Genomic DNA, 22,776 nt, shown 5'->3' on the forward strand with positions numbered 1-22,776 from the left:
TCAATTGCAGCTGTTTGCCTTGGTTTCTGGCATGGCCATACCTCGCTTCTCTCTTTATTCTTTTGTTGCTTGGCTCTGGAGTGGTTTTCTGGTTTGAACAGAGTTATGGCAGGCAAGCCTTTCTTAGTGACTATCCCTTGAGTCTGTGGAAACAAGAAGGGCCATGAGAGACCTGGAAAGGTGGCCCAGTGGTGGCTCATAACCATCTGTGACTCCAGTTCCATGGGAGAATCCAACACCCTCCTCTGGCTTCCACAGGCACCAGGCATGCATGTGGTGCCTATACATGCAAGACAGGCAAAACACTCATTTAAAAATAACTGATCATTTTAAAAGAAGAGGCATGAGAATACAACACACTCTCTTCTTGAACCCAAATGAATAAAGCTGGTTCATGAATACACCATCGTGAGAAGCAAAGAAATACAAATTTACAGGGCCATTGAGTTAAGTTTTATTTGCAGTTAAACTGAAAACACATGCACTCCGAGAAAAAAGCATAGAAAGCCAGAAACATCACCAAAGAGAACCTTCTGCCCAGGGACATAGAGAAGGCAGTATTGAAGCAATGGGGGCGAGGGCACTTCCTGTAGAATCGGAACAGGTGGCCGGTGTCCACTTCCTGGCTTTGTTCAGGGCTGTCTAAGCTGGCCCCACTCTTTTCATGGTCTCAGAATTGTGGTCAGGCTTGGCATGAAGAGGCATGGGGGGGGCGGGGGATGGCGGGGGGGGGTCACAGAACTCAGGTCCCTCCAGGATCCACACTTTGAGGGATGCATGGAAGCTTCAATAGCGGCTCTGAAGGCAGGGCGAGCATGGCACGCAAACAGTGCGGGGCACACAGACTGAGCGAGGCGCCCCAGGGGAGGGTGCACACGGCTGGCAGGAGGCAGCGGAGCAAGGGTTACAGGGTAGCCTGGGAGAAAAAGTCACAGCGGGGAAGAATTAGTGGAGGTGCCCAACTCATAAAAGACCTTGACAATTCTACCCTCAGGCACCTCTAATGGCCCCCGCTGTACATCTCCTCCACCTGGCCTTCATTACTTCAGTCACCCTCATCTTTGCCTGTGTGTGCTGCCTCTGTGGCCTTCCAGCTGATTCCCTACCCACAACTCTGCTCTTGCCTCTCCTTCTCACCCCCGGCAGATGGATGGCCAGAGCGATCTCCAGTAGACAGTAATTTAATCACATCCTGCCCCTACCTTAGACTTTCAGTGGCTCCCACTTGTGCCTAACTGAGACACAAGCATTATCGTCTTTAACAGATGTGTGCATCCTACACCCACCTCTCCTCACAGTTCTGATGGCTAAGCTCTAGCCCTCTGCCAGTCCCTCCATGAGCTATCTAGCTCAGGCTGTGGGACACATGTCACCTTCTACAACTCTCTCCCATGACCACCCACTTAATCAACCCCTTCTCTTCTTTAAAAGCTCAACTAACTGTCGCATCACCCCTGAACCCTCCCCTCTCTAGGTGTTAAATCCCCCAGCGGGGTCATGTAGTTTGTCTCCTCTACCAAACAGTCGTGGCGTGTACTCTTTGTGTCCCTGGAATAGAGCAGGCACTTCATATGAGTGTGTTGAATAAGAGGAAAATCTAAAGTGATGTGGGATGAGTCACATGGCAGAAGGAAACAGGATGATCTCCGAGACTGACAGGCTGGGGAACAAAACCAGAAACTGGACACTGAGCAGCAACCGAACAGCTCAGAGACCCAACCTGTAGTTTAAGGGTCACATTCACTCTTAAATGGATTTAATGTAGCTGGCACTTTTTTTTTTCAATTTGTTAAATATATTTTAAGTTTGGAAACTTTCAACACTTGGAATAAACACAAATCCCAGCTTTCCTTGAGCAGCTGGAAGACCAGCAGCCTGGGATCTGCATCCTATGTGGTGAAAACGGCCATAAGGGGACAGTAATGCCCTCCTTTAGCACAGCACAAGCTCCCTGGCTGCCACAGCCCCCACAGATCCCACATCATGTGTGGATGTGAACAGCCTGGTCCTTGCAAACGTTAGTTTACAACACTTGCCTCAGTGGAATAAGATTAAGAGTATTAGAAAAACAAGACTAAATGCTGGACAAGAAATTGCTACAAGGGCTGGGGAGATGTCTCGGCGAGTGAAGGGTTTATCATACAAGTGTTTAGACCTGAGCTGGATCCCTGGAACCTTTGTAAGATCAGACACCGTAGCACATGTCTGTAGTCCTGGTGTTCCTATGGTGAGAGGTGAAGCAGAAGCAAGACCATCTCCAGCAGTTTGTGGGCCAACTGGACTAGTGTATATCATGGTGAGCAAGAGACCTTGTCTCAATCTAACAGGAAACCGGAGGTCATCCTCTGCCCTACACACACACACACACACACACACACACACACACACACACACACGACATATATATGCTATAACACATGTACATCCACATTCAAATATATATAGATATGTGCATATGTGTACACACATACAGGAATTTGGCAGGGGTGGGGAGTGGGGGGGGTTATTTCTCCAACAGCTGTTAGCACACCCGATGACCACACAGCCTATATCCAGACAGCCACCAGGTCCTGCTGATCCTGTTTGCATGACAGTAGGGAAAGATACCTCCAGTGATCTCCCCATTGCTCCTGAACACTGTAACTGCCTGGTTCCCCTCCCACTCAGCCCTTCTTGCATCTTTCAGGATAATCTTCCCAATAGGACATCTAAGTTTTCTTTGTCTCAGACAAAAAACCATGTATCAGGCATCTGCCATGAACTGAGTCCAGGGAGCCAAGTCTCTGCATTCCAGATGTTTACCAGCCAGTGGGGAGATGAGCAATTACTCAGGTTCTACCATTCCCTCAAACAACAAAGGCCTCAGTGTGTCCTTCTTAGTTATCCATGGATGAGCTCCAGCTGAGCATTCCTGCCCTGCTGTCCACCAGAGTCAATCACATTAAGCTACCTCCTGTCTCTCCAACAGCCCCAGAACTCCTCCCCTACCCCCAGAGCAACCTCCAGTGGTCTGGCTGGCTGTGCCCTGACAGGTGTCTGAAGACAAATTCTTTCCCAGCATCTATCTCAGTATCCTTCATGATGCCTGACACATGGTAGGCTCTTTAAAGGAGTTTGCCAGATCAAGGTGAAGAATGGCCTCCTCTGGGCCAGGTTTGAGATGATGGCCTAAACGTCATCACCTGGCTTCCTTTAGAGCATGCCCGCTTTCTGGTGGCTTCTTAATCTTGACAGACTCTAAGCTTGTGTCCTTTGAGTACAGGTAGATGGACTTGCGTCTTAGGCCCCACCCAGTCCTGGTGGGCACCCTACAGAGCCTCTCCCTCCAAACTCACTTGCTGTCCTCGCTCTCCAGCAGGCCCCTGTATGTGTCGATCTCACACTCCAACCGAGCCTTGACATCCAGCAGCACCTTGTACTCCTGGTTCTGTCTCTCCAGGTCACAGCGAATGTTGGCCAACTGGGACTCCACGTTGGTGATCATGCATTGCATCTGGGACAGCTGGGAGGTGAATCGACCCTCCGTCTCCCCCAGTGTGCTTTCCAAAGAGTCTCTCTAAGGCAAAGGAAAGACACAACTATGAAGAGGCAGCTGCTTTCCATGGCCTGGTTCAGAAAGACATGAGAAGTGCCAAGTCTTTGGTGTTGCAAACGGCCCATCTCTCTAAGTCAGTGTAGAAACAGAAGTATAGAAATAGGTCAAGTCATCTACTCCAGGCAAGGCATCAGGTGTGTGGTAGGAGCAGAGTTTGAACCCAAGTCCTGAGTCTGTGCCTATGTCCCTGGTTCCTTCCACACAGTTTGGAACTGAGTTAATCAAGTATTCTAATATGACATTATGTCTTTCTGATGGTTTTCACATGAGAGCCCTTTAAAAAATACCCAGGCCCAAGGGATGCTGCCAAAGACTATAGTTCCATTGGTCTAGACTCTAGACCAATAATCCTGACACCTGGAATTTTCTCTAGATTCCTAGGATTTACCCTAGACTCCTGGGATTTTCCCGAGGTGTGAGGACTATTTTATCTCTATAGGTGACACTGAGAACAAGGAGTTAGAAGGACGGGCTAAGCAGATAATAGACATGTTGGAGGAATCATGTTTGACATGCACTATGGAAAATGTCCCTTTATCTCTGACCTGGTTCCTGAGAGAAATCTCCCTCCAAAAAAGTCATCATGGGATACCCCCATGGTGGCTGAATCTGATTGTCCTCCTAAAAGGCCTGCAACCCATACACAGGGCTTTCCCAGATCCAGAGCTAAGAGGCACCTGCCAGCAGCACTCACCAGGCTATGCTGAGCCTGCAGCTCAATCTCCAGGGTATTGACCGTTCGTCTCAAATCAATGATATCTGATTGGTAGCTCTGAAGCTGCTCAGAGCTTGTGGCCACTTGCTTGTTAAGCTCTTCCATCTGAAGTAATGAAAAGGAGATGGCTAAGACGGTCCTTAGGACCCTGAGGAGCCCAACCTCCTTAAAGGGATGCACCCACCTGTGTGTTGAACCATTCCTCCACATCCCTGTGGTTGGTTTCCACCATGGTCTCATACTGACATCTCATTTCCTCCAGCATCCTGGTCAGATCCACAGGGGGTGCAGCATCTACCTCAATGTTAAGGCGGTCCCCAAGCTGTTGTCGAAGGACACCAACTTCCTGAGAAGACACAAGACCCCAGGCAAGTGTGAAAAATACATAAAATAACAAGGAATGCCGAGTAGCTCAGCATTGGGGAGTGGGACTTCACGGATGGAAGCCTACCCTGCAGAGTCTCAGGGGTCTTCCAGCTGCAGTTGAACATCCCAGGTGACACTTCCTGTCACATGGGCAGAATGCAAGTGACAGGTAACTGGTTTGATCCATTTGGACTAAGATGGGAACCCACATACCCCTTGCCATTTCCTCATCATGCTACCAGCCCAATTCATCAAGGGAGGGCCCCAGAGCCTGATTTACTTGGTTCGAGTTCTAAATGTGAGCAGGCTCCTCCCCAGGCTTGCCTGCCAGCGAGAGAAAGTTGTCACTGAGGATGCCCAAGTGTGCGATAATGCCTCATTAGTGACTTCTTGGTGCAGTTCCCAACTCTCTGGTTTAAGTGGGATGAGTCAGGTGCCCTAGGGCATTCAGTGAATGCATGGTGACTGATTGTTATTTTACATTTAAGCCTGAGGAAGCCTAGCCAGAATGTAGAGACACTTGTTCATTCAAATCCTGAGTGAAAGGTGTGAGCGTCAACCCAGAGAAGGAAGACCAGAGCACCATGGTCCTTGCAGCATTTGTGAGAAAGGGGGAAAGAAAAGTTTCTGTGACTTAAGCTTATGTATCTGATATACAGACAAAAGATCCAAGAGGTGGGCAAGGACAGGGATGGACCAGAGATGGAAAACAGCAAAGTGCAACCCTCAGATGAGGAGGATCTCACCCAGCAGGCAGCCTGACAGAGACAGTCTCTGTGTATGTCCCAAAGCGTAACCATCCCAGGCCCCGCTGCACCACTATCTCTCTGGGATGAGGCCGTCACCAGAAAGACAAATGAATCCTTGCTAGAGAAACTTGGCAGTCACCCTTGTCCAGGAATTTCAGAAGAAAGAGGTGAGTTTCTGAGGTAGGTGTTTTATGCCCAAGGCCTAGGTCATATCCAGGATCCACACAGTGTCATTAAATCCTCCCAGTAACTCTGCATGGTAGTTAATCCCATTTCATGAGTGATGGGTATCAGGAAGCATACATTAATCACGTAAAGTCACAGGAACAATATGTGGTCCACCTGGCAGTTTCAACCCACACCTACCCACCTCCAAACCCCATGTTGTCCCCATGCCGCATCCCAGTCCCACAACTGCTTTTCTTTACTTTTCATCTCACCTCTTCATGGTTCCTCTTGAGGCACAGAAGTTCCTCCTTCAGGGACTCTACTTGAGCTTCCAGGTCAGCCTTATTCAGGGTCAGTTCATCCAGGATCCTGCGCAGGCCATTGGTGTCGGCTTCTACCAGCTGTCTCAGGGCCAGTTCTGTCTCATACCTACAAAAAGGTCAGGATCAGCAACAGCCACCGAGGGGTAGAACTAATTATATATAGAACTCAAGGAAGGATATGGCTCTGTCCAACCCTGTATGAGACCAATAGAGAGCTATCCCAAAAGTATATGAGGAAAAGACTCCCTACCTACAAGGCCCCTGCCAGACTCACTTGGTCCTGAAGTCATCTGCAGCCAGCTTGGCATTGTCAATATGTACAATCATCCTGGCATTCTCTGCCTTGGTGCACAGAACCTGCCAACCAAGGCACACAATGTGGGTCAGTGCAGTATGAAAAGAAGGAAAAGAACATAAAGAAGATGTCCTGGTTTCATTTCTGATGCAGTGATAAAATACTCTAGAAAAAAGTAGCATAGGAGAAGAAGGGTTTATTTGGCTTATGATTCCGGTTGCAGTCCATCATTGAAGGGAAGTCAACAACTAGTCGCATCACATCCAAAGTCAAGGACAGAGAGAAATAAATGCATAGGTGTGTGCTGGCTGGCTGGCTGGCTTTCTTGTTCCCAGCTTTATTGTTCTACTATTACACAGTTCAGCAATCCTTGCCTAGGGAATGGTGCCACCTGCAGTGAAATGCATTGTCCCACATCTGTTAACACAACTTAGCATCACCTAGGAAGAGAGCTTCAGTGAGGTCTTATCTACATTAGGTTAGTCTATGGGCCTGTCTGTGGAGGACTGTCTTAAGCTAGTTGAGATCCACCAAATGCCTCATTACAAATGACATGAGCAATTTGTAAGGAAAGAATCCAATTCTGTCTGACAGACAAGTCCTTGACATTTACTGAAAACTCAACAGATACAGAGGCTGTGCCAAACACTTGACCTCCGTTGTCTACTGAATTCTCTTAAGTACCCCATTTAGATATGGACCATTACCCTTCCCATTCTACAGATGAGGAAACCATTATCTGGAAAAGGAAAAGGGCCTCCCAAACCTATGCAGTATGTCAATGGCAGGCCTGTTAACAGTGCTCTTCTTGCACTAAGGACTCTAAGTGTCCAAGTTAGGAGATATTCTTATGCCCCGGGGAGGTCTCTTCTCCCTTAGCATAGCTGGATACATTAATGAGAGTACTGGCTTTTCTGGATGCCTCTCCCAGCTAGTCTGTTCACAACCCACCCTCACCTTCTGCTGGAGCTCTTCAATGGTCTGGAAATAGGATTGGTAGTCGGGACACATGGTCAGCACTTGCACCTGGTAGACATCTTGGATCTTGCCCTCCAGCTCTGCATTCTCCCTTTCCAGCTGCCGCACCTTCTCCAGGTAATTAGCCAGGCGGTCGTTCAGGACCTGCATGGTCTCCTTCTCATTACCATTGAAGGCGCCCTCACAGAATAGGCCATAGGTACCCATGGAGCTGGAGATGCAACTGGTTGGCCGGCGGTTGCTGGGTTGGCAGGAGCTGGACAGGTAGGTCTTGGAGAGGCAGCTGGCTGGCCGGTAGGGGCTAGGCATGCAAATGGAGGGCATGCACTGTAGGGGCTGGCAGACATACCCCAAGCACAGCTCCGGCCTGCTGCCCATGTTACTGGAATAGACAGAGGAAAGTTGTGAAGAGCTTGAGAGAGGCTGTTAAGGTGACACAGCAGCTGGATGTCATGCTAGGGAGGTCCTTCCCCCTAGCAGCTTTCTGGGTATCTACAGCCTCCATCCTGCCCAGGCCTTTTTATACTCTTGGAGTGAAGGGGTTCTTCAGAGGAGTGGGAGTGTTGATGTTTACACTCAGTCCCAGAGGAAGCTGATAATTAATTTGTAATTTGGTTTCCAATAAGGAGTTCCTTTCCTCATAAAAAGAGGCCAAACTTGTCATTTGGCTAAAGTAGGACTCTAGGTTCTTGTCATTGGTCACCTGGGGGGGGGGGAGAGGGGGAGAGCATCAAGACACATCTTCAAAGGACCAGTCCTAATACCTGGGCCCTCATTACCAGGGTGTGGCAGCGGGTACTGCCACAGCTTGTCCTGGGTTGCCATGGACCTTGCCCACTGGGCCCCCACCTGCAACTGCCCTAGGGAAGGCTGCAAGGCTGCAGAAAAGTAGATGCCCCTTTAATGAAAGCATTCCACGTGGGAAGAGACCTGGCCTCTTCACAAGGGAATGTGTGGGTGACAGAAGCAGCCTCAATACAGAGGTGTAAATCTGGAGAGACAGGAAAGAGAGCAGAGGCTTCAGAGTGCAGCTCTTCCTATGGAAAAGGCATGTCATGGAGGAGAGGAAGAAATGGAGACAGAAACACCTAAGCAGCTAAGACGGCTTCTCAGTTAAATGCAGATGAGAAACAGAAAGGTGAGGCCCTTCTCCTTGGAAAAGCAGTTCAATGTCGTGAACACCTCCAGTGGGCAGACACTCTGTCTTGACTCTCTCTGGGCCTGCCACTTGAAGATCACTGCCACCATGCAATGTTCAGCCATCATCTATTAAAAGTGACTTTGAATAAGCTAGAATTGGCTCTCCTTTTACTCTCTATAGTGGTGCACAAGGAAGGCTCAATTTGGGACCCCAGTAGCGGAAGCCCTGTAAATCAGGTCTTTGAAGAAGGATGCTCTGTGCTAAGCCAAGAAACAGGGAGACGTTGTCCCTAGTTACAAGCCTTGAGCATTCTCTTAAAGCAGTGGCTCTCAACCTTCCTAATACTGTGGCCCTTTACTACAGTTCCTCCTGCTGTGTTGACCCCAACCATAAAATCATTTTTCATTGCTGCTTCATAACTGTAATTTTGCTACTGTTATGAATCATAATGTAAATATCCGATGTTCAGGATGACTGATATGTGATCGTTTGACTCTCCAAGGGGGTCACAACCCACATGTTGAGAGAACCACTGCCTTAAAAGAACATGGTGAGCTCATGCTTTTCAGTCCCAGCTGTGGACTCCGTGGGCTGGCACACCACACGTTTTCTATCACCTCCTTTGTATTTACTCCTGTATTAGTTACTTTTCTTGCTGCTGTAACAACATACTTGAAAAACACAACTCAAAGAAGAAAGGCTCAGTCCAAGGGATCACATTTCATCATGGCAAGCAAAATATGGAAGCTGAAGCTTGAGACAGCTGGTCACATTGTATCCAGTCAAAAAAAAAAAAACAGGGAGAAATGAATGCTGATACTCAGCTGGCTGTCTTCTTGTTCCGTTCAGAACCCTAGACCCTCAGATGCTGTACATGTTCAAGATGGGTCTTGAACTATAGAAACACCCTTGGAGGTGTGTCTCCTAGGTGATTCTGACTCGTCACATTGTCACTGGAGACTGACCATCACATTCTCAGTACAATGTTGGGGTGTAAGTAAGCGCTTTCCTACCTTTCTAATTACTTCCTGCAAAAGTGTTGGCTAGAGGACAGGAAATGCCACACAGTAGAAATCCTGCCTTCTGATGTATGTCGTGACCTTTAAAAGTCACCTTGTCTCCCTGAATCTCAGTTTCCTCATGAAAACTGATTTAAATGATCTCTCAGGAGATGGGGATACAGCTCAGTGGTACAGTGCATGCCTGGCACATGTGAGAGAGAGCAGGGGTCCCAGCACCACTCTCGTGACCCTCCCCTCCCCCCAAGAAAAAAGATCCTCCAGTTTGATCCCCTGGAACAACCATAATTCCTGTAGCTTTGCCTCAGTGGACAGGTTAGAGGAGCTGGTGATGTCAGATGGAAGGAGGGAAGAGAGCAGCACCAGCCACCTGAGATGAGACAGCTCAGCAGCCCCGCAACATCAGAACCCACAGATACTGGAGATATTTGTGTGCCAGGCACAGCCCCTGGTACTCAACATTAGTTTACTTACTTTGTCCCTTCTTTTGGTTGCTTTTTTACACTCTTTACTTTTTTGGGGGGGGGGCACCACCCAGCTCCCACATAAAGGCACAGAGTCTTATTCTTTCTTATGAATTGCCAGAGCTTAGTTTGGCTTGTTTCTAGCCAGCTTTTCTTAGCTTACATTATCCCATCTACCTTTTGCCTCTGGGTTTTCACTTTCTCTATTTCTGTATTTCTTTCTTTCTTACTGCAGTGCTGGTTGTGTAGCTGGGTGGCTGACCCCCCAGTGTCCTCCTGTCCTTCTCTGCTCCTCCAACTCCTGTTTTCCAAGATTTCTCCTTCTATTTATTTTCTCTACCTGACAACCCTACCCATTCTTTCTCCTGCCTTGCTATTGTCCATTCAGCTCTTTATTAAACACATCAGGTGTTTTAGACAGGCAAAGTGACACAGCTTCATGGGCTTAAACAAATGCAATGTAAGAGAATGTATCATACCTTTGCATCATTAAACAAATGTTCCACAATATAAACAAACATGACACATCTTAAAATAATATTCTACAACAGTCCCTATTCTTGTTGCTCTTCTTTCTGCTGTGATGAAATACCACGATGAAAGCAACTTAGGAAAGAGTTGATTTTGGTTCACACTTTGAGGGGATAGCCTATCATGACAGGGAAGCCATACAGTGGGACTTGAAGCAGCTGGTAACATTGCATCTGTAGTTAGAAAGCAGATAAAGCTGCCCTGGGCTCCCGAGTTATAGTACCAAAAAGTCTGCCAACAAATGCACAGATATGCAGCCCAGGCTCTACATCACCATCAGCCTAACAGCTCTCAGACATCCCAGTATGAGGACAAATCTCGGGTCAACTAAATCAGGATTTCTGGGTACCAAAGCAGCCAAGAGTTATTTTCTGTTTTTTATTTGGTTGCATTGTGGTTTATATTTACTAAGTTTTCTGGGTCAATCCAGTGTACAGACAAAGGTGAAAACATCTGGCTCTGTGGAGACAGGATTGTAATTTAAAAGCAAGGGCATCATCTGGGGGAGAGTTAGGATGGTTTGGAAGGGGCTTTTGATGCTAAGGACACCCGTGAGAAGAGTGTGACTTATACAAAACAGACTTCACTAGAGCCTGTACTCAAGGCAAATTGTCCTGCTGACCACACTCTCAGAGGTGAAACTGATATTAACACACACATGTAACTTAAAAGAGCAAATTGTTGGCCATGGCTGTCAGTGTTAAAACTGATACTAACATATTTAACTTCTTGGTTTGTCTTTGGTTCATTTAGATTTAAAAAAAAAAATAGGTGTAATGGGAGAGTATGCTTGTGGATGAGATGCCCATAGAGGCCAGAGGGCATTGGATCTCCTGGAACTGGAGTTCCAGGATTCTGAGATGCCTGACATGGATGCTTGGAAATAAAATGAAACTCCAGTCCTCTGTAAGAACAATAAACATTCTTTACCGCTGAGCCATCTCTTCAGCCCCATAACTTCATATATATATATATATTTGGCTGCCTGGAAATGCTGCCTCAAAAATGAAATTCCAGCATAGAAAAGTAGATGCCCCCCCCCTCAGAGCATCCAACTAGAAGAACAAGTCAGTGTTGGCCAGTTTGCAGATGCCAGCTGTATGCTTATTAAAGGGAAATTACAGCATAGTAAGTGTCACCTGCTCTGCTTTCCTCAGAGAAAACTGAGACTCTGAAAGGGACTATGGCCCTTCAGTACTCTCCCACAGTGGTGAGGCTGGTATACCACAGTGGACCTGGAGTCACAGGCCCCTCTGACTCCATCTTCTGGTTCTGCATTCCTTACATAAATGGCATAGCCTTCTCCCATCACTAAAGTAGATGATGATAAATATATAGATAGGCAGACAGATAGGACAGACAGACAGACAGACAGACAGACAGACAGATAGATGATAGACATATAGATAGACGGACGGACGGATGGATGGATGAATGGCTGGATGGATGCATGGACAGGCAAACAAATAGATGATAGATAGATAGATAGATAGATAGATAGATAGATGGGTAGGTGGATGGATGAATAGATAGACAGACAGATAAAAATTTTTGTAAGTAGAAGTGGGTATCTTCCCTGTCCTATACCAAGACATCCCTTCCATGTAGACCATCTCCTATCTGTGGTAGCATCCTACCTGTCACATACTGATGCTCATGCGGGTTTATTGAATAAAGGGAATGAAGCAGATGCCTGAGCCTCAGCAAATTCAATAATTGTGTTCCAAGAAGACAGGAGTATAGGCTGGCAGATACCAAAGGCTTGGGCCCTCCTGTCAGGGAGCTTAAAGGGGAAGATTCTGCCCCAGATCAGAGGGAGCTGTTCTGATGCCCTGAAGGGACATATCTCAGCCCAGGTCCTCCCACCATCCTGTGCTTCACCTTGGAACCATGATCATCCTCTTAACATCAGTTGGGTTCCTTAGCAGGTACCTTTGTCATCTTTGAGGAGCACAAGTCCCTCTGGAGACAATCTGCCTGCTTATGTGTCTTAGAAAGTGTACCATCGCCTTTGTCCCTTTCCCATTGGGATTGGAAGAACTTGGTGCTTTGCTTGATCTTTTGAGGAAAGACATTCTGAACACAAATGACAGGTGGTGGGGTGGGGTAGGGAATGCTGGGAGTTTCTGCATCTGAGCCTCACCCCTCACTAGATGACAAGAGCATGCAGAGAGAGGCCTCCTAGGTCAAAAGTCTCTTAGTTACAAGTAGAAGTTCCAGCTCAAGCTCAACCTCTGTTACCAGTGTGTAATGGAATTGTGAACTTAGGAATTATGAGATTTACTAAACTGGAAGTTTCAGGAAAGGGCTGCAAGGGGAGAAGGGAGTTAATATGAATGAACCCTAAAAACCTGGGTGTAGGGCACGTGCCATTGCTTTGTGAGGAGCATACACGGGCTAATAAAGTGACCCCAAAGCTCTCTCTCACACTTAACCTTTACCAGGCCTATTCTATGACCCCAAGGGTTGCTATTTATACCAGAAGGAAAGTAGGTAACAGTTATCACCACCCGGGACCTTGCAGAAAGGTCTTCATCAGGGAAACCAAGCCAAGCCGTCTACAGCAAGGCCTTTGGCTAGCAAAATGCTTGTCTTGCAAATACAACCTCAGCTCAAACATTTAAGAAAACAAAGAGCCAGGCTTGGTGGCACATGCTTGTAATGCCTATGCTTGGGAAGCAGAGACAAGTACATCCCTGGAGCTCCCTGGTCAGCCAGTCCAGCCTATTTGGCAAGTTTCAGGGAAAAGAGAGACCCTGTCTCAAAGTGGGAAAAAGTGGATGAAGCCTGAGGAAGAACACATAAGACTGCCCCAAACATGCACAGGCAAAAAAAAAAAAATAATAATAAAATAAAAACATGGCAGTCCTCTAACCACCACCCCTAATGAGTGAGGATCGTGGGGACCCTGTTATTTCCAGGATCACGCCTGGTCAAACATCCCCCATGCATCTGCCCAACAGTCAACCTGAACCCCACATGGGTACAAGCCAACAAAGAAATGATGTGAGCTGGTCACTGGGAGTCAGAGCAAATGGCTTTATTGTCCCACCCTCAGATACACTGTATTAAATTTCAGAACCTATGAAAACACTCTCAGAAAGAAAGACTGACCAAGGAATAGGCCCAGAACAGAGACCCTGGAGCCCATTGAAATGATGGGGAGTCATGGCTTGTAGGGCAACCAGCCTTAGTTGACAGGGTCTAAGAAACTTTAAGCATATATTTTCAGGGAGCTCTCTCAGGGCCTGGACCTGGGCCCAGCATGAAAGGAGAGATTAGGGCTGTGAGAGTTAGGGTTAACTAGACACCATGTCAGAACCCTGAAGGCAATGGCCTTGGCCCTCTGGAACTGTCCCTCTCAGAACCTGCCCCCTGGGCAGGGAACACAGACAGGGCGGGGGCTGCAGTTTGCACGAGCTGCTCCAGTGCTGCAGGAGACCGCAGGAAGGCAGGGGAGGCATGACTTGGAGGGTGAGTAGTCAGGGGCACACGGGTTGCAGGGAAGCCTGGGAGACAAAGAGATTCAGGTTACTGTCATACTCCAGTTGCTGTTTTCCATAACACTGAACAGATCCTAGACTATACAAGCAGAATGGTACCTTTTAAATCCTGTCTCCTTGTTTTACCCAAGGGGACACAGGAACTCAGAGAGGAAAACCGAACCAGCTAGAGCATACAAAAGAGTTTGTCCCAAGACCAGCCCTAAGCCCCAAGGTTCCTGAATCAGGATATGCTCTTCCTGGGCACCGTGTGGTCTCCTCTGAACTTTGGATAGGTGAGAGCGTGCAGCCATACTCACTTGCTGTCCTCGCTCTCCAGCAGCCCCCTGTACGTGTTGATCTCACACTCCAGCCGAGCCCGGACATCCAGCAGCACCTGGTACTCCTGGTTCTGACGCTCCAGGTCAGCCCGGATCTCACCAAGCTGGGACTCCACGTTGCCGATCATGCACTGCATCTGTGCCAGCTGCGAGCCATAGCGGGCTTCTGTCTCAGCCAGGGTGGAATCCAAAGCATCTCTCTGGGAGGGCAAGGGTTGTGGGAAGAGGATGAGGTTAGAGGCCAGAGAACTAGTGAGGAAGGTCTACCTGGGTCTCAGTGGGACTTCAGAACACAAGAATGGAAGCTTAAGAGAGACACAGAGCTAGGAGAAACCACAGTCAAACACCACTGAAAGTGAGCTAGTCCTGCTCCTATAACCCCTTGATCCAGACAGCATCTCCTTCTTAGCGGTACCTCTGGACAGCTGATAATTACAGAGGAGGTAGATCTTATGTAAATAGAGGAATCGCTCCCTGGGCATGTCAAGTACTACAGACCCTCTGGTCTTTCACTACAAGGCCAGTTGTGATGTGTGTCTGGCCTTCATATGCTCTTCTCTACACGGGGAAGCCCTGAGTTAAGAATTTGGACTCTTGGAATCAGTTTGTATGGCCAACATGTGGAACCTCAGGGTCGTGTGCCTCCAAGCTCAGGTTGGCAGCTGTTCTACCCCACCCCAGTGCTCACCATGCTCTGCTGGGCCTGCAGCTCGATCTCTAGGGAGTTGACTGTGCGTCTCAGCTCCATGATCTCTGCCTGGCAGGATTGCAGCTGCTCTGAGCTGGACACCACCTGCTGATTCAGTTCCTCCGTCTGAAACATATACACACACGGCATCTGATCAGGAACCCGGAAGCCTCATTCCAAAGGCCACAGAGATCACTTGGAACCAAGAGTATAAGTCAAGGAAGTTCTTCCAGATTACCCACTCCAACCCGTTCATGTCATGCTTGCTGCGGAGACCGCATCGTTATAAGATGGAATGGAAACAGAGGTACAGCCCTCCATCCCTGGCTTCTCGTTCAGAGCTCCAGGGGCACGTCTAGAAGGCTTCACCTCTGCTGCACTGACTGCTCCCAGGTACCTACCTGGGTGTCATACCAGTCTTCTGCATCCCTCCGGTTATTCTCCACCAAGGTCTCATACTGGCACCTCATCTCATCCAGAACACGGTTGAGATCAACAGGTGGAGCAGCGTCCACCTCTACATTGAGCCGATCGCCAAGCTGGCAGCGCAGTGAGTTCACTTCCTGTGACACCGATGAGGGTCTGTTTCTAGGGGGCTGCCTCAGCCATACTCACCTCTTTCTTCCCATGCTCACCTCCTCTCCTTACATTCGCCTCCTTCCCCTTGCTCATCTCTCCCTTGCTCCTGCCCCGCCATGTTCACCTATCCCTCATACTTACCTCTCCCCATTCCTCCCATTCTCACCCTCTTCTGCTCACCTCTCCCTAGTGTCATTTGATCCTCCATGCTCACCTCTTCCCCATCTTCACCTGGTCCTACATGGATACCTCCTCCCCCATTCACATCTGCTCCACAAGCTGACCTCTTCCCTAACCTCACATGGTCCCTATGCTCGCCTGGTCCCCCATGATCACCTGGTGCCCCATGATCGCCTCCTCCTCCATGCTCACCTCCTCCCCCATGCTCACCTCCTCATGGTTCTTCTTGAGGCACAGCAGCTCCTCCTTCAGGGACTCCACCTGAGCCTCCAGGTCAGCCTTGCACAGAGTCAGGTCATCCAGGATCCTGCGCAGGCCATTGATGTCAGCCTCCACCAACTGCCGCAGGGAAACCTCTGTCTCATACCTGAAGACACATAGCAGGGCACCCAAACCTGTGACCCTGTTTATATCGAAATCAAGCCCCATCCAGACTGGCCCAGTACTGTAATATAACTCTGCCCTCATGCCTCGGTGACTGGGTGCAGCTGAAACCCTGAGACCAACCATCCAGTATCCAACTGTACCAGCCCCAGCCCAGGGACTGGCAGGACAACTCACTTGGTCCTGAAGTCATCGGCAGCCAGCTTGGCATTGTCAATCTGTACCACCAGCCTGGCATTCTCTGCCTTGCTGCAAAGAGTCTGGGACAGGAAGAAGGGCATGTAAGAAAGGGTGTTCTGTTGGTGAGGGCTTCCCCCTGAGTCTGGCAAGAGCTGCCCATGGAAGGAGGTAGAGTTGCCCATAGAAGGAGGTACATTCCCATCCTTGGATCTCAACAGCATGGGACTCTGTGAGAGATGAGCGCTGGTGTCAGACAGTAGACCCTCAAGATCCCTTCACATGTGGTGTGCCTATGATGTGTAGCAAAGGCAAAGGCATGCTGCAGGAAGTACGCAGCATGAGGATATGAAGCCTCCTCCTACCTTCTGCCTCCCCCCTTCCCCCGCCACCAACAAGGCTTGCTGTGGGCCCAAGGCATGTCGCTGCTATGCTCTAGTTCTCTGGTCACAAGTGCTCTCTGGGAATACAGCTGAGCCCTTCAGGAATGAGTACTTATAGAAAAGGCGCCTTCTCTGCTTTACAGATGCGAAAACAAAGCTTCACTAAATACACCAAATCCAAGTGATTTGTCTTTTTAAAACGAGGACATTAAGCCGGGTGGTAGTGGCATGAGGCAGAGGCAGGCAGAGTTCAAGGACAGCCTGGTCTACAGAGCAAGTTCCAGGACAAGCTCCAAAGCTACACAGAGAACCCCTGTCTTGGGTGGGGTGGAGGGGGAAAACAATTAAAATTCAGAGAGATGAGCAGTAGTATCAAATGTTACACAGCCAGTTAGTTAATACAGCCCATATTCAAGTTTAACCAGTCTGGCTTTGAGTGTTCTCATCTGATAGATTGGGCTAAGATCATGGGGGGAGAAGAGAAGAGGCTACAGCTATGAACAAGCTTTGTTCCCTCCAAAAGTCCCCCATGGGATCCAGGCTATCACACATGTTCTAGCTTCTGGACCTGAAGCCACTCCAAACCACTCACCTTCTTCTGGAGCTCCTCCATGGTCCGGAAGTAAGACTGGTAATCAGGACACATATAGGGCACCTGCTGCTCACACCACTCTCGGATGCGGCTCTCCAGGCTGGCATTCTCCTGCTCCAGCTGGCGCACCTTCTCCAGGTAGCTGGCCAGGCGGTCGTTCAGGACCTGCATGGTCTCCTTCTCATTGCCAGTGAGGATACCCTCCCCAAACCAACCTCCACTGGTGCTGTAGCTGGTGGTAAAGCCTCCCATGGGGAGGCAGAGAGCAGGGAGGCAGCTGGAAATCCTGTAATTATTTCTACCCAGGCCAGCGGAACACACGGAGAAACTTCGGGCTCCCCGGGAAAGACTTGGCAGCTTGCAAGAGCTACTGGAATACATCGTGGACGTTCGAGCGCAGCCCCCTCCGGCTTTACCTGGGCTCTTGAGGGATCCCGAGGAGAAGCTGGCCTTGAGGCATTTGGAAGCCATGGCCATAGCAGCCTGGTAAGCAGATACTTGAGAGTAGACACCCCAACATAGAGAAGCATCGCCCTAGCCTGACTTTATACCTCTGCCCCAGTGGGCGTTGGTTGGCCCTTACAAAGTGCTTTCTCCTCATTAAAGTTAATTCCACTTTCTATCAAAACCTCTCATTAGCCTCCCCGTGAACATACCCTGGCCTCGTAAAACAGAAGCCCCGTTGGACAAGTGGGTATGTGGAGACTCACCCCCACAGCCCTACACCCTGGGAAGACCCAGTCTACATCAGCTCTTCAAAGGGGCCTGTCATCAGAACCCAGACCTCAGCCTCCTTGTTAAGCAGGCGTGGGAGTCCAGCCACCATCTTGCCTTCTTCAGCTTTGCCTCTTTTGATGGTCTGTCTGGGGGAAGGGAAAGCAAGTCTACAAGTGTCTAGAAGGCAGAGGTCTTAAAGTTTGGGTGAACATAAAAGGCTCTTGAATAGGCCTGGAAGACGTGTCTATAGTGACCAACTGTTGCAGGTTCCTCTGGACTGTTATGGTTTTAATATGACGTGGGGAACTTTTTGTCCTGGACAAAATGTGACAGTTAGTAGCCCTCAACCCAACAGACCCTTGGCAGACACTCCTCTACTTCATTGCCAGTAGCTCTGTTCTCGTTACATAGCCTCAACTCCAGCCAAAATGACTCGAAGTCAGTTCCTGAGCCTGGTGACATGTAGAACCATGTTTAGGAGGACATGTCTTTCCAAGCCCAATTAGAAATGGAGGCTTTCCTTCAATATGTCTGAACTGATGGAAGGGTAGGTGAGTTTTTGATTCATATATCTCCTCAGCAGGTACAAGAAACCTGAGCCTCCCAGGCTCATCCCTGCTCTGGAAACTAGCTGACTGACCCGAGGCCTAGAAAGCTTGATAAGACACCTGGCCAATCAGTGCATACACAAGTGAGCCCTGAAAACAAGGTAAGGAGCGATGGCATTGGGTGTGGAATGCTGCAGGTGAGAGCCTATAGGACTCTAAGGGGTTCTGCTTACTCATCTAAGAACACCTACTATCTTCCTATTAGTCAGCAACCATGAGGTGAGACCAGCAGTGGCCAGGTATGGGGTCGAGCACCTTCCTCCATGTGCTCTCTACAGACCTGAGCTCATGGTCCCCACCCTGTAGCAGAAGACATGGAAGCTCAGATGTAATAGGAACTTGCTTAGCACTTCCAGCTTATGGCTGGCAAAACCTGGGATTATGTCCCAGGCTGCTTGATATGATAGAGTCTATGGGAAACAGAAAGGAGTTGGAGGAGAGTCTACAAGGACATGACTCACACTCTGGGGTCCCAAAACAAGCAACCTGACTTGGCAATGACATCGGAACTTATGGGCTCAAACAGCCCCACCATGAATCACCTGACTCCACCTCTCAGCGTCTCCCTGTTTCTTCTTTTGTAGTGAGAACAAATAGTAATGCCTGTACCCGGTTCACCTTAAGCATTAACTGAACTTGAAGAAGCTCAGACAGTATCTGCTTGTGGCCAGGGCTCCTAGTGGCAGCAGCCAACCCCTTCTCAAGTGCAGTCTTGTTGAACTAGAACTTGATAATGCCGAGTAGCTGTCATTAGGGAGTTGGGACAGACTCCAAGCACAGAGTCCACTACCCCATGAGCCAGGTGCATAGGTTTGGAACCCTCAGATATAAAACTCCCATGAGTCACTACACCCTTCCCACACCCTGGAACCCGGTGTGATTGGCACACACCCAGCATAATCCTAGGGTCCCATTGGCTGCCTCAGCCTCTCCTCCCTGGAAAGCTATGGCTCAGTGCAAAGATGGAGCTGAGCTGAGAACCTGGTTGAGCCTCCTGGAGTGTTTGTGTTTCCCACCCATCCCCCTCCTAAGCCATAGTCTTCTGGAGATATGCTCTCATTGGGTCAACTCTGAAGCCATGTGGCCCAGCAAGAAGGCCTGGCAACTCTGTATATCTACTCAACCTCAGGGGTCACATGACTTCCTAGGTGGGGCTTTCCACCTGAGCTGCCTGGATAGGGACCAAGTGCTGGTAGCAGTTTTGAATACACCTCCAAACCACCCTATTAATGACAATAGCAGTTGGGACTTCCATCGCCCACTGAGCACTCAGTATGTGCCAAGACCTGTGCTCAGTCCTTCTACACATCCTCTCACTCAACCCTCATAATAACAGCTTCATGAGATGTGAGACTGGCATTATCAGTAGCCAGCCAAGGAATAGCAGAGTTGGCAAAAATGGCTCTTGTTCAAAATGTGCGGGTCCCTGAAGTTAAACCCCACCACCACCATCTACACCCTGCATAAATAGATGGGTGCCAAATCCCACAGAAATCCCAATGGTGGGGTGATGCAAGGTCCACACAGGCTCTGCCAGGAGACCATAACCCTGCCCCTCCAGTGACTCCAGTCCTCAGACCTGTCCCACTGCCTCTGGGGGCTCAGTCCCAGCCATTCCTTCTCCTTAGAGCTCACACCCCTCTCCAGTCCTGCTGTGCCTGCCCAATACTTAGAAGCCATAGAGGTGACTGGGAAAGAATCCTTTGTCCTCTACGAACTGCTATCCTCTGTCTTGTGTTTCAGCACCATCTTCCCCAGGGACTGACCTGGGGACAAACATCAGACTTCTTTTGAAATGCCCCTGCAATGTTAAAAATTGTGCTGCACTTCTAGATGTCTCCGAGTGCACGAGGGAGTGCACGAGTGTGTGAGGGTGTATGTGAGTGACTGGGTGAATGAGTGGATTGTGTTGGATTAAAAGATAATAATGGGTTTGGGGGAGAAGAGAGCATAGAAGGAGAAAAGGGGAGAAGGAATGGATGGATGAGTGAAAATGAATGAATGAATGAATGAATGAATGAATGACAAGGGAGAGGCATCCTTCTGCTAGTCCCACTCTCAGGGATAAGGAAGCAGAAATTCCAAGACAGGACCTGCCCCAACAAGCCAGGTCCCCTAGCAAAGAACAAAAGACAGTCCCAGTGAGGAAACTCAAAGGTATGGCTGAAAAATCCTGATAAGATGTTTTTAGATAATAGGATTAAAAAAAAAAAACAGATAAGTAATGTTCTCAGTGCTGTGGAATAGCCTATAAGTTGTGCTGTTTCGTGTCTTTTCTTCCCCCTTAGAATTTAAAAAACTAGAATAAAATAATTGCCTAGAACTCCGCATCAGCAGGAACTAACATTGTTTAGGAGCACCCTGATAATTTCTTGCTCAAGATCTCTGTCCTCTGTTCCATTCTGCTCTCTGCTGTACACAAAGCATGGTATGGACATACTCAGCCATGCCCTAAAATACCTTCTACCTTCTTGCCTCCTTCTTCTGCCCATCCTTGAAGGTTTCCACCAAATTCAAATCTTCCTGGAACCCTTCCCTAATCACCCCCGACATTCAACAATCACAACTCAAGATCCTGCCCCGCCCTGGCTCTTGCTACCCCTGAGCTGATCCTGGGAGGGAGATAAGGAGGTCTGCAACTGGATGATTGCTTCATGGGAGCCATGCCTGTTATCCAGTGGATGCAGCTAATTCCATGTCCCTGCCCCTCTCTGGCTGAGCCCCGGTAGGCATGAGCACAGGATTCGCTGAATGGGGTAGGGAGGTCCTCATGCATTACCTTCTAATTCATTCCCTGAAGCATGAGTGTCTGTGAGTGACACCAGATAGTATACCTAGAAAGTAGACAATAAATTGACCACCTTGAAAGAAAGTACCCTGTATCATCTCATCTCTCTCCTGATGTCATGGAGAGAGTAATAGGATAGGAGTCAAAAGAACTGAGGAGTCCTAGGACTTCCGATTGTTGTACAGTGTTCCAGTTTGTCCATTGGTAGCCTCGATTAAAGGAGTCCCTGTGCATGCCTGGGCACACACTAAGGAAGGAACAGAGCAGCCCCAGCCAAGACACTTCCACTCTGCCTGTGGATGTTTTCTCCTAGGACCTACCTGGAGTGCTTCTGCTGAACCTCTGGATTCTTCCTGTTTGGCTGAGTCACCAAATATATGGTAGCATTAGCAGCACTGTCCTGGCCTCAAGTAAGAGTCCAGAGACAAAGGCAGAAGAGCTGGGTGATGGCCAGGACTCAGCCCCTCAGTGCTGTGTGGTCTGGTGTATGTCACTGCTAGCTCTGGGTCTGTGTTCTGAACCAATGAATGAGTCAAAAGGCAGAGAGGCCAGCATGGGGCTTCTCATAGACCCAGCTTCTGTGACCAGTAGGGGGTCCAAAACCTAGCTCAATTGAGCTCCAAGCACCTGTTAGAAGAGCTCGGCTGGGAGAATCCACACACCCCGAGCTCCACTTCACACAGCAGTCCCCTGCACGGCACTGTCCCTGACACCCTATACTTCCTGTGACCAGGATATGGGAGTTCATGCGGCCTGTTATGACAAAGGCCAATGAACAGAGATGGGAATCTAATCTACATTGTATTTTATTAGGAGAGATGGTGGCCTGAAAAAGTGATGGGTTTACATCACTCAAGAAAGACAGAAAGAAAGAAAGAAAGAAAGAAAGAAAGAAAGAAAGAAAGAAAGAAAGAAAGAAGAGAGAAGAGGAGAGAAGAGAAGAGAAAGAAGAGGAGAGAAGAGGAGAGGAGAGAAGAGGAGAGGAGAGGAGAAGAGAAGAGAAAGAAGAGAAGAGAAATCCTGCCTTTTGTCTCATCTCCCACTATCAACTTAGCCAGACATGGGGCTGGGTGAGAGAGTAAAAGCTGTCAGTCCCCCTGGAGTTCAAGCTCGCCTCTCTAGTCAGGCCATCAGACGCATTCCTGAGACTTGCGATGGCTGTGCCTCTGTCATCTTGGTACTCTTTCATTCTGTGGATGTCTGTGCTCTGGGACGTCCTGAAATTCTAAATCTAGTGCGCATCTGCCATCATCAACCTTGTGCTCCTCCTGGGACATCTGAGCTGCAGGTGGGAATTATTATTATTACTGCATACATGCTAAGCTCCTAATGTCTGTACACTACAGACCCCTTTACAATATGGAGTGCAAATGTGTCTTTGTGATACAGAATGTAAATGTGCCCCTATCTGTCCCTCTAGGGTCCTCTATTGTTCCTGTATTCCCACGTTAGGAACATGGATTTGCCGGACTCTGTCTTCACCGTCCAACTGGTGCTCCCTGGTTGGCCCTGG

The 22,776-nt window shown here is 48.8% G+C and overlaps 2 protein-coding genes across 2 annotated transcripts; both read right to left on the reverse strand.

The window, feature by feature from the left end:
• Nucleotides 1–731: 731 nt before the first annotated feature.
• Nucleotides 732–7,728, reverse strand: Krt32 (keratin 32). Its single transcript, XM_051176682.1, is given in 8 exon segments — nt 732–916; nt 3,336–3,556; nt 4,290–4,415; nt 4,495–4,656; nt 5,866–6,022; nt 6,191–6,273; nt 7,169–7,601; nt 7,603–7,728. Coding segments are annotated over 8 exon segments (1,404 nt in total). The 5' UTR covers nt 7,695–7,728; the 3' UTR covers nt 732–786.
• A 5,869-nt stretch (nt 7,729–13,597) lies between these two features.
• Krt35 (keratin 35) lies at nt 13,598–17,651 on the reverse strand. The gene is made up of 7 exons (XM_051176693.1): nt 17,151–17,651; nt 16,176–16,258; nt 15,825–15,981; nt 15,257–15,418; nt 14,856–14,981; nt 14,147–14,367; nt 13,598–13,853 (listed from the first exon to the last, which is right to left on the reverse strand). The coding sequence occupies exons 1-7, from the start codon at nt 17,625–17,627 to the stop codon at nt 13,706–13,708; spliced, it is 1,374 nt and encodes a 457-aa protein (XP_051032650.1). The 5' UTR covers nt 17,628–17,651; the 3' UTR covers nt 13,598–13,705.
• Between the last annotated feature and the right edge of the window lie 5,125 nt (nt 17,652–22,776).

The sequence above is a fragment of the Phodopus roborovskii genome, unplaced genomic scaffold, assembly GCF_943737965.1.
Source record: "Phodopus roborovskii unplaced genomic scaffold, PHOROB, whole genome shotgun sequence".
NCBI lineage: Eukaryota > Metazoa > Chordata > Mammalia > Rodentia > Cricetidae > Phodopus > Phodopus roborovskii.